This window comes from Rhinolophus ferrumequinum, chromosome 9 (genome assembly GCF_004115265.2).
Source record: "Rhinolophus ferrumequinum isolate MPI-CBG mRhiFer1 chromosome 9, mRhiFer1_v1.p, whole genome shotgun sequence".
In the NCBI taxonomy this organism is placed as follows: Eukaryota; Metazoa; Chordata; class Mammalia; order Chiroptera; family Rhinolophidae; genus Rhinolophus; species Rhinolophus ferrumequinum.
The window spans coordinates 23,102,807-23,116,317 of record NC_046292.1 but is presented as its reverse complement, the minus strand read 5'-3'; the positions used below and the strand labels follow the sequence as shown (position 1 = coordinate 23,116,317).

Below are 13,511 nucleotides of genomic sequence, written 5' to 3'. Positions count from 1 at the left end.
GCTTCAGCTCTGTATTCAGTGTCTGTGCAGACACTACCTACCCAGGTGCAGACATCAGCCATGGGGGCAGCAGATGGGTTCTGGTTCTACTTATAAGCAGACAAGGTTCCTAAAATGCTCCTCAAGCCTATGCCGCCAGGGACCAATGCCAGTTAGAAGGCAGGGACTGACCTGTGCCCAGGAGGGTCCTTGATAGCACGAGGGTGGGTTTCCGGCCACATGCCATGCCAGGGATGGATGTCCTTGGGCAGGGTAGGGCAGTGTCCTCAGAACCCCGGTCCTCATTAGTGACTGTGCACCTCATGGCAGCCCTACCAGGGCCAAAAGCTCGGACTGGGGGTGAGAAGAATGGAAGATGGACAGCTGATGAGAGGCCCACATGGTTACCTGGCCCTCTATCTGATTTGTCTTTCAGCCCCCTGTGGGGGACAATATGTGGGTTCAGATGGAGTGGTCTTGTCTCCCAACTACCCCCAGAACTACACCAGTGGACAGATCTGCCTGTATTTTGTCACCGTGCCCAAGGACTATGGTATGGGTTTTTGTGTGTGTTTATTTGTTTTCTGATTCCTTCCAAGCCCTCAGGCCAATTGTGTCCCAGTCCTACTCCCAGTGCTATCCACTCCCATTGTGGGCATGGGCAGAATAGTCTCACAGACAGGACAACTGAGTGAGGTGCCATGCAGCGGGCTACAGGATACACTCCTGACACATGAGGGAGGAAGGGCACACGCTGGCCAGGACCAAGAGGATGGGGTTAGTGATGAACTAGCCAGGCCTGAGGAGAGGCAGGGGGCACTGGGCTATCCGGTGCAGCCCAAGACTGAATAGAGGTCTGTAGATCCAGGGGTGATGGCCAAGGCACAGGTAGAAGTTAGGAGTGGGATGGAGCTGGGTTTGCAAGTACAGATGAGGGAGCTGGGAGCCACATCATTCGCCATCCCATCTGAGACCTGCAGCTACAAGTAGGACGAGCAAGAAAACAGTGAGGAGCAGGCCCATGCCCTGGGGAGACAGAGAAACCTCCAGATTCCAGGAATCCAAGGTCAAAAGAAGCTGGGCTTATCACCTGGTTGGCAGTGGGGACAGTCAAGAGTCTTGCCAGCTCTGGAGGATTCAGGAAGTTTCTGAGGGGCACAGGCCAGTTGTACCGGGGCAATCAGGTAACCAGCCTGGCTGCTTTCTCCCTGGATCTCCTCTTTATAGGACAGTAAGAACTGTTTGTAAACACTGTTGGTGTTAGATGGGGCAAAGGGCACGGATGTATCCTGACCACATAGGAGAGGGACGGGGCAGCGTGCAGAGAGCTGGCTGCTTCCTCCCAAGAGATAGAATGGAGTGAGCACCGGGCAAGGCCTGATATCATTCCCCAAACATTTATTACGCATCTGTTAGGGACCATGCACTCTGCTGGACACTAGAGCTGCAGAGATGAGAGACATGTCCCCTTCCCTCTGTGAGCTCCCAGTCTCATCTTCCCCCACAGCTGCAGCCAGCGTGCCACTCTGGCCGCAGCCTCTCCCTGCACACTCGTGCATTGCACACACTCCCCAACATACTTACGTGGCAGGAGCTGTGGACCTGCGGAATTACAGTTAAAGTCCTGAAAGGCTGTCCAATCCAATCTGCCATCCAGGGCAGAATCCTTGATAAGAGGGCATGCAGTTTGTGCTTGAATTTCTCCAGTAATAAAAAGCTCATGCCTTTGCAAGCAGCCAACCCCAAGGCTGCTCAGTTTCACTGACCTGAACCCTGTGTATGGAGAGCGGGTTCTAGGAAGGGTGGTGATCTGTCCCAAGCATCTTCTCTTTGACAGCGATACGAAGCCTGGGGAATACGGGCAGGTTTTTCCTCTCAGTCAGGAATGCTTGTCCCCCAGCGCAGGTCTCAGCTCTAACATCCTCTGCTCATAGGTCTTTCTTTGATCCCCTCTTTAGAGTGGCCTGCCTCGCCTTATCGCTTTTTCCTATTGCATCTAAAAACTATCTGAAATTACTTTGTTTCTCTATACGCTTCAATGTTTTTATTTTTTCCTTTTTGACTGTCTTCTCACGAGAACGCACACTCTGTGAAAGCAGGAACCTTGCTGTCCTGTCACCTCTGTAAGGGAGAGCACGAAAATACTCCTGCCACCACCCCTAACTCAGTACCCATTTTCAGGGTCCCGAAATGTGCCCGTCCTCTGACCTTGACTTGAGACCTAAGAATGTTTTACTCCGTTCACTACTATACTCATCATTGCAAATCCTTTTTTCTCAGGCAGTCAACTCCCTGGCCTGAATCCCTTCCTGCCCCAACACGTAAGACACACACACACACACACACACACACACACACTCAATGTCCTACATGATCAGAGTTTAAAGTAGTAGGTCTGCCCTCAGAAGCACCTGGCCAACTGGTAGACCAGTACAGGCAGGATGAACCAGGGTCTGGCAGATGGCTGAATGAGATCTGCGCCTACCATGGCCCAGCAGTGTCAGTGACCCCAGCTCCTCCAGCAGTGACTGGCCCAGAGGGGACAGCTGAGGAAATCCCATCTGATTCATAGCTGGTGGCCTGAATAGCCTCAAATGGCAGTGCCCTTAGACCTTATCTGATGGGTTCTTCAAGACCAGGCCCACCAGCTTTTCCTTCCTTGAGCTTCTGAATGGCCTTGGGGGACTCTCTTATCCTCTGAGCTTCAGTTTCTTTGTTTATAAAATCTGGAAGAGTCATGGTCAAAGATGATGAATACACGGCAAGCATGGTAACTGGCACATAGTAGGTGCATAATAAATGTCATTTTACCTCTTCCCTTTGAGCTTTGCCAGAAGAAAATGAGGTAGATATTTACCTAGACAGTTGCTCCTTCCTCGCATACAGGCTGCTACTCACCACCCTCATTCTTAACTGTGGGGGATCTTGTATCCAGGGACTGCCTCAATGGCTGGATCTTTGAAGAAAAAGTAAGGGGAAATATAAGATTCTGAGATCACATAGAAAATAGGAGAAGTTACCCAAAGCCCTTTCATGTCCTTTTCCAGCTGCTATCTGGAAAAGGAATAAGATTAGCTCGGTGCTATCACCACCAGCCTGACCACTGGGTGCTGTCCTCAATGTTACCTTGACCTATGTGGGAGAACGCCAGCGTATATTCCCAGCTCCCTTCGTCCCTGTGCCTGGTGTCTGGCCAGTGTGCCAATCGGCCAATAGAAAGGCTCAGCAAGCAGCCCCATGAAGCAACAGCTACCTCTGAGGTTTCCCTCATCCTGGCCTGGGGCCCCCAAACCTCCCGTCCTTGCCCCTAACAGAGCTGCCCAGTCTTCCCCACTGAGATCTCGCCATGTCTCCTCCACAGTTGTATTTGGACAGTTCGCCTTCTTCCACACAGCCCTCAACGACGTGGTGGAGGTGCACGATGGCCACAGCCAGCTCTCGCGTCTCCTCAGCTCCCTGTCCGGCACCCACACAGGTACCCCGGGCTCAGCCAGCATTGGGGAAGGTGGTGGGCTGGGGTATCCCAGGCCAGCTGACAGAAAAGAGGCCCTGTAGCATGGCTACAAGTGGAACCCCACAGCTTTGCGTTTCATGCACTGGTGCTGTCTCTACCACCGAACAGTCAGCTCCTGATCAGCCATACCTAGAAGGGGGCTTCAAAAATTACTCTCACCCCAAGCTGTGTCTACACCACCCCCAAGGGGTGTAGCATTTCCTGTTGTTTTCCATTTAGCCCCAACATGTTTTTATAGTTATAAACATACTGCATTTTCATTGTAGAACACTTAGAGGCGAGAAAAACATAATTATAGAGAGAATTAAAATAAAAACCACCCAGAAACAACCACTGAAAAGATGGAGTGTATTTCCTTCCATTCTTTATATCTACTTAGACTTAATCTTTTACATATTTTATTGAACAGAGCAATACACATATTTTTATTGAAATGTTCATTGTGAGCGTTTCTTTATCATTTTTTTATTCTATAATAGGATTTTAAATGCTGCAAATAGTCTATCATATAGTTGTTTAAAATTTATGTAATGAATTCTCTATTATTGAACATTTAGATTGTTTCTAATTTTTCACCCTTATGAATAGTATTTAATTCAGTGTATTATATATATCATTACACACATCTCTATTACCTTAAATATCTAGAAGTAGAATTGTGAAGTGTAAGGATATGTGAGATCCTTACTTCTTTTCATACAGATTGTCACATATGCCTATAAAAAGTTCTTGCCATTTTGTTCCTCAACAATGAATAAGAGGGCATGTTTTATCCTCACAAAAATTTAGGTAATTAAAAAAACAAAAGGTTATCAATTTGAAAAGTGAAAATGTTACCTCATTTTTTAATTTGCTTTTTTTTATTACTAGTTAGTTTAACCTTTTTGTAATGTAATTATGGCCCATGCATTTTTTAATTTGTGAATGTACTTGTGCATTAGCCAACACTAATTTTTCTGTTAGCATTTAGTTTCTTATTTATTTAGTGGAGCTCCATATTATTATAAGATATTTATAATAATCTATAAAAATCTCTTGTCTATATTATATGCTGTAAAAACCTTTCCTCTATAGTTTGTCATTTGCCATTTAATTTTCTTCAGGTTGTGTTTTAATGTTAGAAAACCTAAATTTCCCATGATAGCAAATCTATCAATGTTTTCTTCTATAGTTTTCTCCTTTACTTTTATGAAATAAATATTCCTTTCTGTTTCCTTTCAGTTCTTTTTAGTTTCATTGTTTTGCTTTAGTAACTTTGGAATTTATTTTCATTTATTATTTGATATAGGGAATATAACCATATTCTTTCAAATTTAATTAATCAGTTGTCCTAACAGAATTTTCAAAATGCCAAATTTATATATTTTAAATTTTTATGAAATTAAGGGTATGTTTCTAAACTTTATATCCATTTCCTCTAAGTGTCTGTTTGTTTTTGTATCAGTATCAAAGAGCTTTAATTATTGTAACATTACAATAATGTTTAATATTATAATAATTTTAAACATGCAGTAAGAATTCCCTATAGATATTGTTTTGAATTTTTTGTTGGCTTTTCTTGCTTACTTTTGCTTCCAAATAAATTTTAGAAATATGTTGTCAAGTTAAAAAAAAATTGCATTGAAATTTTCATTGGAATCCATTAAACTTATAGATTAATTGGGGGAGACTCACATCTTTATAATAGTAACTCTTTTTTCCCATTCAGGAACAGGATGTGTCTCTCCATTTATTTGTCGTTTGTAACCTTTGAGAAGGTGCTGTACTTTTCATTTAGGCCGTATGAATACTTTGTTAACTTTATTCCTAGATATTTCATGGCAATTTTTGTTGTTTTTGTTGCTACTGTATGGATTTCCCCATGTTATATTTTCTAACTGGTCTTTGCCAGTATATTAGAAGACTGGCATTTTGGGTATATTCATTTTGTAAAGTCACTGAACTCTCCATAACAATTCTAACACTGCCAGCTGATTCTCCTGGGTCCTTTAGGCAAGAAGCAATATCATCTGCAGACAAATTTGTGTTATTATTTTATGTCTTCCTTTTCAGTGGTTTTTGTTCCTATACTTTCTTCCAAGGTTATTTATCTATTCAGGTATATTACTTTATTATCAATGCTGATGATTCATATTTTAGTAAAAATTTCATTTTGTAATTATTTTAAATTTAACAACACAGCTTATATAATATACTATGGTGATATTTAATCTCCTTTCTTCAGTGGCTAGGTCCCCTACCTTTACAATGCTGAATGCTATATCTGTAGTTCCCCCATTTTACTCAGCCGGACCAGAGGTTTTGTGTTGTTTGTTTTGTTTTATTTTGTTTTTTATTGCTTCTACTTATGAATTCTTCTGTGGGGTTTGGTATTTTATAATTAACCTCTGCCTTTATTTCATAATGTCTCTCCCTCTTTTTTCTGCAGATTAGTTTGTTATTCCTGTTCTAACGTCTTGAATTGAGAGCTTTGCTTGTTATTATCTCTATGTAATAAAGAGCATGTTTACAGCGAAATATATTCACCTCTAAGCATAGATTTGACTTCAAGTCATAATTTTTTTTTATTTTATTGGAGAATATTGGGGAATAGTGTGTTTCTCCAGGACCCATCAGCTCCAAGTCGTTGTCCTTCAATCTAGTTGTGAAGGACACAGCACAGCTCCAAGTCCAGTTGCCATTTTCAATCTTTAGTTGCAAGGGGTGCAGCCCACCATCCCATGCAGGAATTGAACTGGCAACCCTGTAGTTCAGAGCTCGTGCTCTAACCAACTGAGCCATCTGGCCGCCCCACCAAGTCATAAATTTTGATATGTACTATTTTCTTTTTTTTTTAGTTAAAATTTATTGGGGTGACAATTGTTAGTAAAGTTACATAGATTTCAGGTGTGCAATTCTGTATTACATCATCTATAAATCACATTTTGTGCTCTTCACCCAGAGTCAGTTCTCCTTCCATCACCATATATTTGATCCCCGTTTTCCTCATCTAGTATCCCCTCCCCTCTTACCCTCTGGTAACCACTAAATTATTGTGTATGTCTATGATTTTTTGTTTCTCATTTGTTTGTCTTGTTCTTTTGTTGTTTTTGGTTCATATACCACGTATCAGTGAAATCATATGGTTCTCTGATTTTTCTGTCTGACTTATTTCACTTAGCATTATAATCTCAAGATCCATCCGTGTTGTCACAAATGGTCCTATTTCATCTTTTCTTACTGCCGAATATTGTATTCCATTGTGTATGTATACCACTGTATTCCATTGTGTATGTATACCACGACTTCTTTATCCATTCATCTATCAAAGGACATTTTAGTTGTTTCCATGTCCTGTTAGTCTTCTTGTTGTATAGTGCCCTTTACCATTATGAAATGTCTATCTTTGTCTCTTGTTACCTTTTTCACCCTAAAATCTGTTTCATCTGATATCATTATAGCTACACCTGATTTTCTCTGGATACCATTTGCTTGGAGTGTCAATTTCCACCCTTTCACTTTGAGTCTATGCTTGTCCTTGTAGCTGAGATGTGTCTCTTGGAAACAATTTACGGTTGGGTTTAGTTTTTTGATCCAATCTGATACTCTGTGCCTTTTTATTGGTGAGTTCGGTCCATTTACATTTAGGGTGATTATTGATATGTGAGGATTTCCTATCATTCTGTCTTTAATTTTCTTGTAAGACTGTGTCTCCATTGTTTTTGCCTTTTTGTTGTTGTCTATTATTTCTGTGTGGTGGTATTCTATGATTTTTCCCTCTGTTTCTTCTTTAATTACAGTATATATTTCAGTTCTGGATTTTTTTTTTTTGAGTGGTTACCATTAAGTTTATGTAAAAGAAAGTTTGATATTTGGAGTATTCCATTTTCTTCAGCATGCTTACTTTCTCCATTCCCATGTTCCAGTTCAGGCCTTTACTCTCCCCCTTTTTATGTTTTGGTTGCCACAAATTGTCCCTGTTGATGGTGGTAAAATAGCCTCCTTTAGTGTTTCTTGTAGTGCAGGTCGTGTACTAGAAAATTCCCTCAGCTTCTGTATGTCTGGAAAGGTCTTTATTCCTCCTTCATATCTAAAGGATATCTTTGCTGGGTATATTATTCTTGGCTCATAATTTCTTTCTTCCAATAGTTTGAATATTTGTTTCCACTCCCTCCTGGCTTGTAGAGTTTCTGCTGAAAAATCTGAGATAATCTAATGGGCTTTCCTGTGTAGGTTACTGTCTTCTTTTCCCTGGCTGCCTTGAGGATTCTTTCTTTGTCGTCGTTTTTTGACAGCTTCAATACAATGTGTCTTGGAGAAGGCCTGTTGGGGTTGAGGTAAGAGGTAATTAGGTGTTCTATTTGCTTCTTGGATCCAGTTCTGTCCACAAGTTTGGGAAGTTCTCATCAACAATTTGTTTGAATATATTCTCTGTTCCCTTCTCTCTTTCTTGTCCTTCTGGTATGCCCATTATTCTTATATTGCTCTTTCTGATGGAGTAGAAAGTTCTTGTAGAGTTCTTTCATTTCTTTTAAGTCTCAAGTCTCTTTCTTCTTCCATCTGTGTCATTTCCATGTTTCTATCTTCGATATCACTGATTCTTTCCTCCATCTGGTCAGCTCTACTACCTAAGCTGGCTATTTCTTCTATTGAGTTCTTAATCTCCAGAAATTCCATTTGGTTCTTTTTTAAAATTTCAGTCTCTTTGGTAAAATGTTCATGTTATTCTTTGATTGTGTTTCTGAGTTCATTAAACGGCCTTTCTGTGTTTTCTTGCATCTCATTGAGTTTTTTTAGAACTGCAATCTTGAATTCTCTGTCATTTAAGTCACATATTTCCTTACCTTTAAGTTCATTTTCTGGAGACTTTTCATTTTCTTTCTGAGCTATCTTGTTGCCTTGGTTATTCATGGCAATTAATGATTTATTATTTCTCTTCCTAGACATCTGCAGGAGTGAACTCTGTAACAGGCTGATAGGAAGAGGTCTTTCTTTTGTTTTTCAGTACATGTTGATAAAGTGTTTTATCTTCTCTCTGACTGCAGCCTTTTTTTCTCTCTCACACTGTAGTGTTATGTTTTCTCTGCACTATTCCAGCTTCTCACACAGTCAGGGATTCCCTGGAAGGTGGGCTTCTCCTCTGTTAACAGTTAGCCTAGGTCATAGGATGCCGCATCCATGTGGGGATGCGGAGAGCATATGAAGTTCCAAAGCTCTTCCTGCATCAGATTCAGAGCCCATGTGTTTCAGCAGTTCTGTTTACTCCTGCAGGGATCTGCCCAGATAGGTGGGGACAGGGGCGGTGTGGGTGTGAGAGGTGGCCCAGAGCAATGGCAGCGACTTCCACCACAGCTGGTCCTGCTTCCATAGCTCCCTCCCTTTGCCGGAACTAGTTGGGCTGCGAATCTGTGTCTGCGGACTACAGGTCTCAGAACTGTAAATATTCTGTTCTTCTGATCTGACACTGCTACTGTTCCGCTTCTAGCAGCGGGCAGGTGGAGGCAGGGCGAGCTCTGAGAGGGTAGAGAGGGGGCGGCTAGTCTCAGTGCATAAGGCTTCCATTCTCTGTGGCAGTGAGTGCTTAAACCACCGTTTTCAGCCTTCTTCCCTCAGTATTTGCTCCAAGGTCTCTGCCATGAGTGTTGGGTTCAGCCGTGTTATATGCTATCCCCTCAGCCCTGTGGGCCATAAGCAGAGCCCTAGCAGTCCGAGTTCTTCCCTCTCCCGCAGCTGCGGTAGTTCCAGGATGCAGCGAGCTCAGAGCACTGAACTACGTCTGCGTCCTGTGCCCGCGCAGCCCCGTCTCTGCACTTCTACCTTCCCTCCTCCCCTGCTCGCGCTATTTGCCCACCTTTAGGTGAATTCAGTAGTGAGACTCTTCGTCTTGCCTGTCTGCTGTGCAGGGAGTCCTTTGTGGAGTTATAGTTGTCAAATTTGTTGTAAATTCATTCCAGGGGAGACTTCCAGAGGCTCACCTCACACTGCCATTTTGATCTTTTATGATATGTACTATTTTCATTATCATTTCTTTCTAAATAATTCATGATCGAGTTTTACTCTTTTCCCAAGAGTTGTTTAAGAATGTCTCTTTTATCCCTCCAGGAACCTGGATTTTGTTCTTTTTTTTCTTTTCTTTAAATTAAAGTTTATTGGGGACAACAATTGTTAGTAAAGTTACATAGATTTCAGTGTACAATTCTGTAATACATTATATCTCACATTGTGTGTTCACCCAGAGTCAGTTCTCTTTCCATCACCATATATTAGACCCCGTTTACCCTCTTCTAGAGCCCCACTCCCTCCTCCCCCTTACTCTCTGGTAACCCCTAAACTGTTGTCTATGAGTTTTTGTTCTTTCAGTTGTTTGTCTTGTCCTGGATTTTGTTCTTGTAACATTTGTGTTCATTTCTATTTTTATTGCCATGTGGTTAGAGAATGCAGTCTGTAACATTCTAATTTGGGGGATTAAATGAGGTCCTCTCAGTAGCTAAGGATATTTTTTTTAATTCCCTAAGTATCTGAAAAAAACTATGGGTTCTCTATAGGGTTAAGAAGCCATGTTAAGAAGAGAAGGTGCTGTGCATGCCCTGCAGTCTCAATGCCTAGAATCTAACCTATGCTTTTCCACTTGTTTGCTCGGTGTTTGCAGTCACAACATGACCACTCAGAGTTTCAGTTTCCTTATCTGTAAAATTCAGATAGTAGAAATTCTACCTCCTAAAGTTATTGTTAGGATTAGATGAGCTTTCTAATAGCCATTAGACCAGTCTTACTCAATTTTGTTTTTCAAATCTGTTATGTCCGTGGTTCTCAATGAAATGATTTTTCTACACCACAACCCCACACGTGTACAACCAACTGGGAGCATAAGTCAGGATCTCTTGGGGTAGGATCCTTTTTCAAAATCTCTTAGATAGGTAGGAAGAAAGATAGATAGAGGTACAGGTATACATATAGATATAGAAGTATAAGTAGAGGTAGAGAGAAATAGACAGGTATACATTTAGTACCTATAGATGTAAATATGGATATAGATGTAGATATAGATGTATAGGACCAATGGAAATAAAAAGAAATAGGGCTTCCAGGCAAGATGGCAGAGTAGGTAAATGCTGTGCTCACCTCCTCTCATTACCACATAAAAATTACAACTAAACTACAGAACAAACTAAACTACTGCCTAATAGCTTAAGGAAGCTTTATAACTAAGGACATACAGAAGAAGCCACACTGAGACTGGTAGGAGGGGCAGAGATGCGGAACAGGCTGGTCCCACACTCACGTGTGGCAGTTGAAAATCAGGAGGGATATCCCAGCTGCACGTCTCCCCTGAGGAGCGAGGGGTCCCAGAACCACACCAGGCTCCGCAGCACAGAGTTTTAGTGCCGAGAAGTTTCCATAGCATCTGATTGTGAAACTCAGCAGAGATTGTGGCTGAGTGAGACAGAGGACTGCTGGAGTCCCAGGAGCTCTTCTTAAAAGGCCTGCACACAGACTTACTCACTGAAGGACCCACTTACTCTGAGCTCCTGTGCCGCGGCAGTGGCTGAAAAGGCACCAAGGACATACAGGGAGAAACTGAATTGTCTGGCTTCAGAGTGAGGGCTGGATGGGCAGTTTTCTCCCAGACAAACGTGCTGGCAGAAGCCATTGTTCCTTTGTTTAGCCCTCCTCCCCCATCCAACCTGCACATGCAGGCAGGTGCCATACCTGAGTCACCATCAACCTAGCTAACACCATTCACCCTGCCCTGGTGATTCCATGAAACCCCACCCCATCCAACTTGGGGGCCTGCCCAAGTTACTTCTCGTGGCTTTTCCATACAAATGGTCTGTCTTGGCTCATACTGCAGACTTTCCTAAAATCTCTCAAAAGGGTCACAAACCCCAAACAAGCAGCATCTGGCCTTTGTGTGCCCCATACACTTGCTTAGCAGCCCCAAGCTCAGAGCCAGCAGCAGCCAACCTCAGTTCACAGCTTTCTCTACCAGGCACCTCTAAGCCCACCACAAGGGGCAACCATCTGCAGATCACTTTGTAGCTCATACCGAGTGGCCACAAGCAAGGCATAGGAAGCAGCTGAACTTAGCCTGTACCAGAGCCCCTCCCAAGAGGTCCCAGAACCAGCACACCCAGTGTCCAACTTCAGATCACACCAGAACATCACCCAACCACCTCTACAAATGACATGCCCAAAGGGCAGACTTGGCAGGCATGAGAACACTGCTAAAGTGAATTCTGCTCTGTAGAGTCAGCCCTGCACAACAGCTCCTCCACTGTAGTCATGGCCAGTCTTCACAACCAATCAGCCTGCGGGTCAATCCCTCCCACTGAAGTGCAAATAACAACCAAGGCTCAATTACAACAGGAGGGCACACACAATCCACACAAGGGACCCAGCTGGAGCACCCAGCTTTGGTGACCAGGGAGACTGCACCACTGGGTCCCACAGGACACCTACTACATAAAGCCACCCTACCAAGACTGGGAGACATAGCAGCTCTACCTAATACATAGAAACAAACACAGGGAGGGAGCCAAAATAAGGAGACAAAAGAACATGTCCCAAATGAAATAACAGAACAAAGCTCCAGGAAAAGAACTAAACAAAATTGAGACAATCTACTAGATGCAGAGTTCAAAAGACTGGTTATAAAGACGCTCAATGATCTCAGTGAGAACTTCAACAAAGGGACAGGAAACATAAAAATGGAGATAGAAAACATAAAAAAAAAGAATCAGTCAAAAGTGAAGAATACAATAACTGAAATGAAGTAGATTGATGAAGTAGAGGATCAAATCAGCACTTTGGAATATAAGATAGCAGAAAACACCCAATCAGAACAGCAAAAAAGAAAAGAATCAACAACAACAAAAATACATAAAGAGAGTTCAAGGAACCTCTGGGACAACATCAAGTGTACTGACATTCCCAACATGGGGTACCAGAAGGAGAAGAGAGACAGAGCAAGGAATTGAAAATCTATTTGAAGAAATAATTGTAGAAAACTTCCTTAACATGGCAAAGGAAATAGACATATAAGCCCAGGAAGTGGAGAGAGTCCAAACAAGATGAACCCAAAGAGGCCCACACCAAGACACATCATAATTAAAATGCAAAAGGTTAAAGACAAAGAGAGAATCTTAAAAGCAGCAAGAGAAAAGCAGTTAGTTACCTACAAGGGAGCTCCCATAAGACTGTCAGCTGATTTCTCAACACAAACTTTGCAGGCTAGAAGGGATTGGCAGTAAATATTCAAAGTGATGAATAGCAAGGACCAACAACTAAGATTACTGTACCCAGCAAAGTTATCATTTAGAATCAAAGGACATATAAAGAGCTTCCCAGACAAGAAAAACCTAAAGGAGTTCGTCACCCCCAAACCAGTATTACAAGAAATTTTAGAGGCACTTCTTTAAGAAGAAGAAAAGATCAAAAATATGAATAATAAAATGACAATAACTACATCTCTATCAACAATTATTTTAAATGTAAATGGATTAAATGCTCCAACCAAAAGACATAGAGTGGTTGACTAGATAAGAAAACAAGGCCCTTACATATGCTGCCTGTAAGAGACTCACTTCAGATTGAAAGGCACACACAGCCTGAAAGTAAAGAGATGGAAAAATATTTCATGAAAATGGGGGGAAAAAAATCTGGAGTAGCAATACTTATACCAGAAAAAATAGATTTTTTTTCCTCAGACAAAATAGATTTTAAAGCAAAGACTGTAACTTGAGACAAAGGACGCAATAATTACACTTCTGGGTATTTATCTGAAGAAATCCACAACACTAATTTGAAAAGATATGTGCATCCATATGTTCATTGCAGCATTATTTATGATAGCCACAATATGGAAGCAATCTAAATGTCTACCAATAGATGAATAGATAAAGAAGAGGTAGTGCATATTCATATATACAATGGAATATCACTCAGTCATAAAAAAAGAATGAAATCTTGCCATCTGTAACAACATGGATGGACCTAGAGGGTATTATTCTAACTGAAATAAGTCAGACAGAGAAAGACA

The 13,511-nt window shown here is 41.9% G+C and overlaps 1 protein-coding gene across 1 annotated transcript in view; it reads left to right on the top strand.

Annotated features, from left to right (window-relative positions):
- CSMD2 (CUB and Sushi multiple domains 2) overlaps positions 1 to 13,511 on the top strand; it is a 579,918-nt gene that overhangs the window by 460,343 nt on the left and 106,064 nt on the right. Inside the window, exons 31-32 of the mRNA XM_033115124.1 lie at positions 416 to 532; positions 3,341 to 3,454. Coding sequence (XP_032971015.1) covers positions 416 to 532; positions 3,341 to 3,454 — 231 coding nt within the window. The remainder of the gene's footprint in view (positions 1 to 415; positions 533 to 3,340; positions 3,455 to 13,511) is intronic.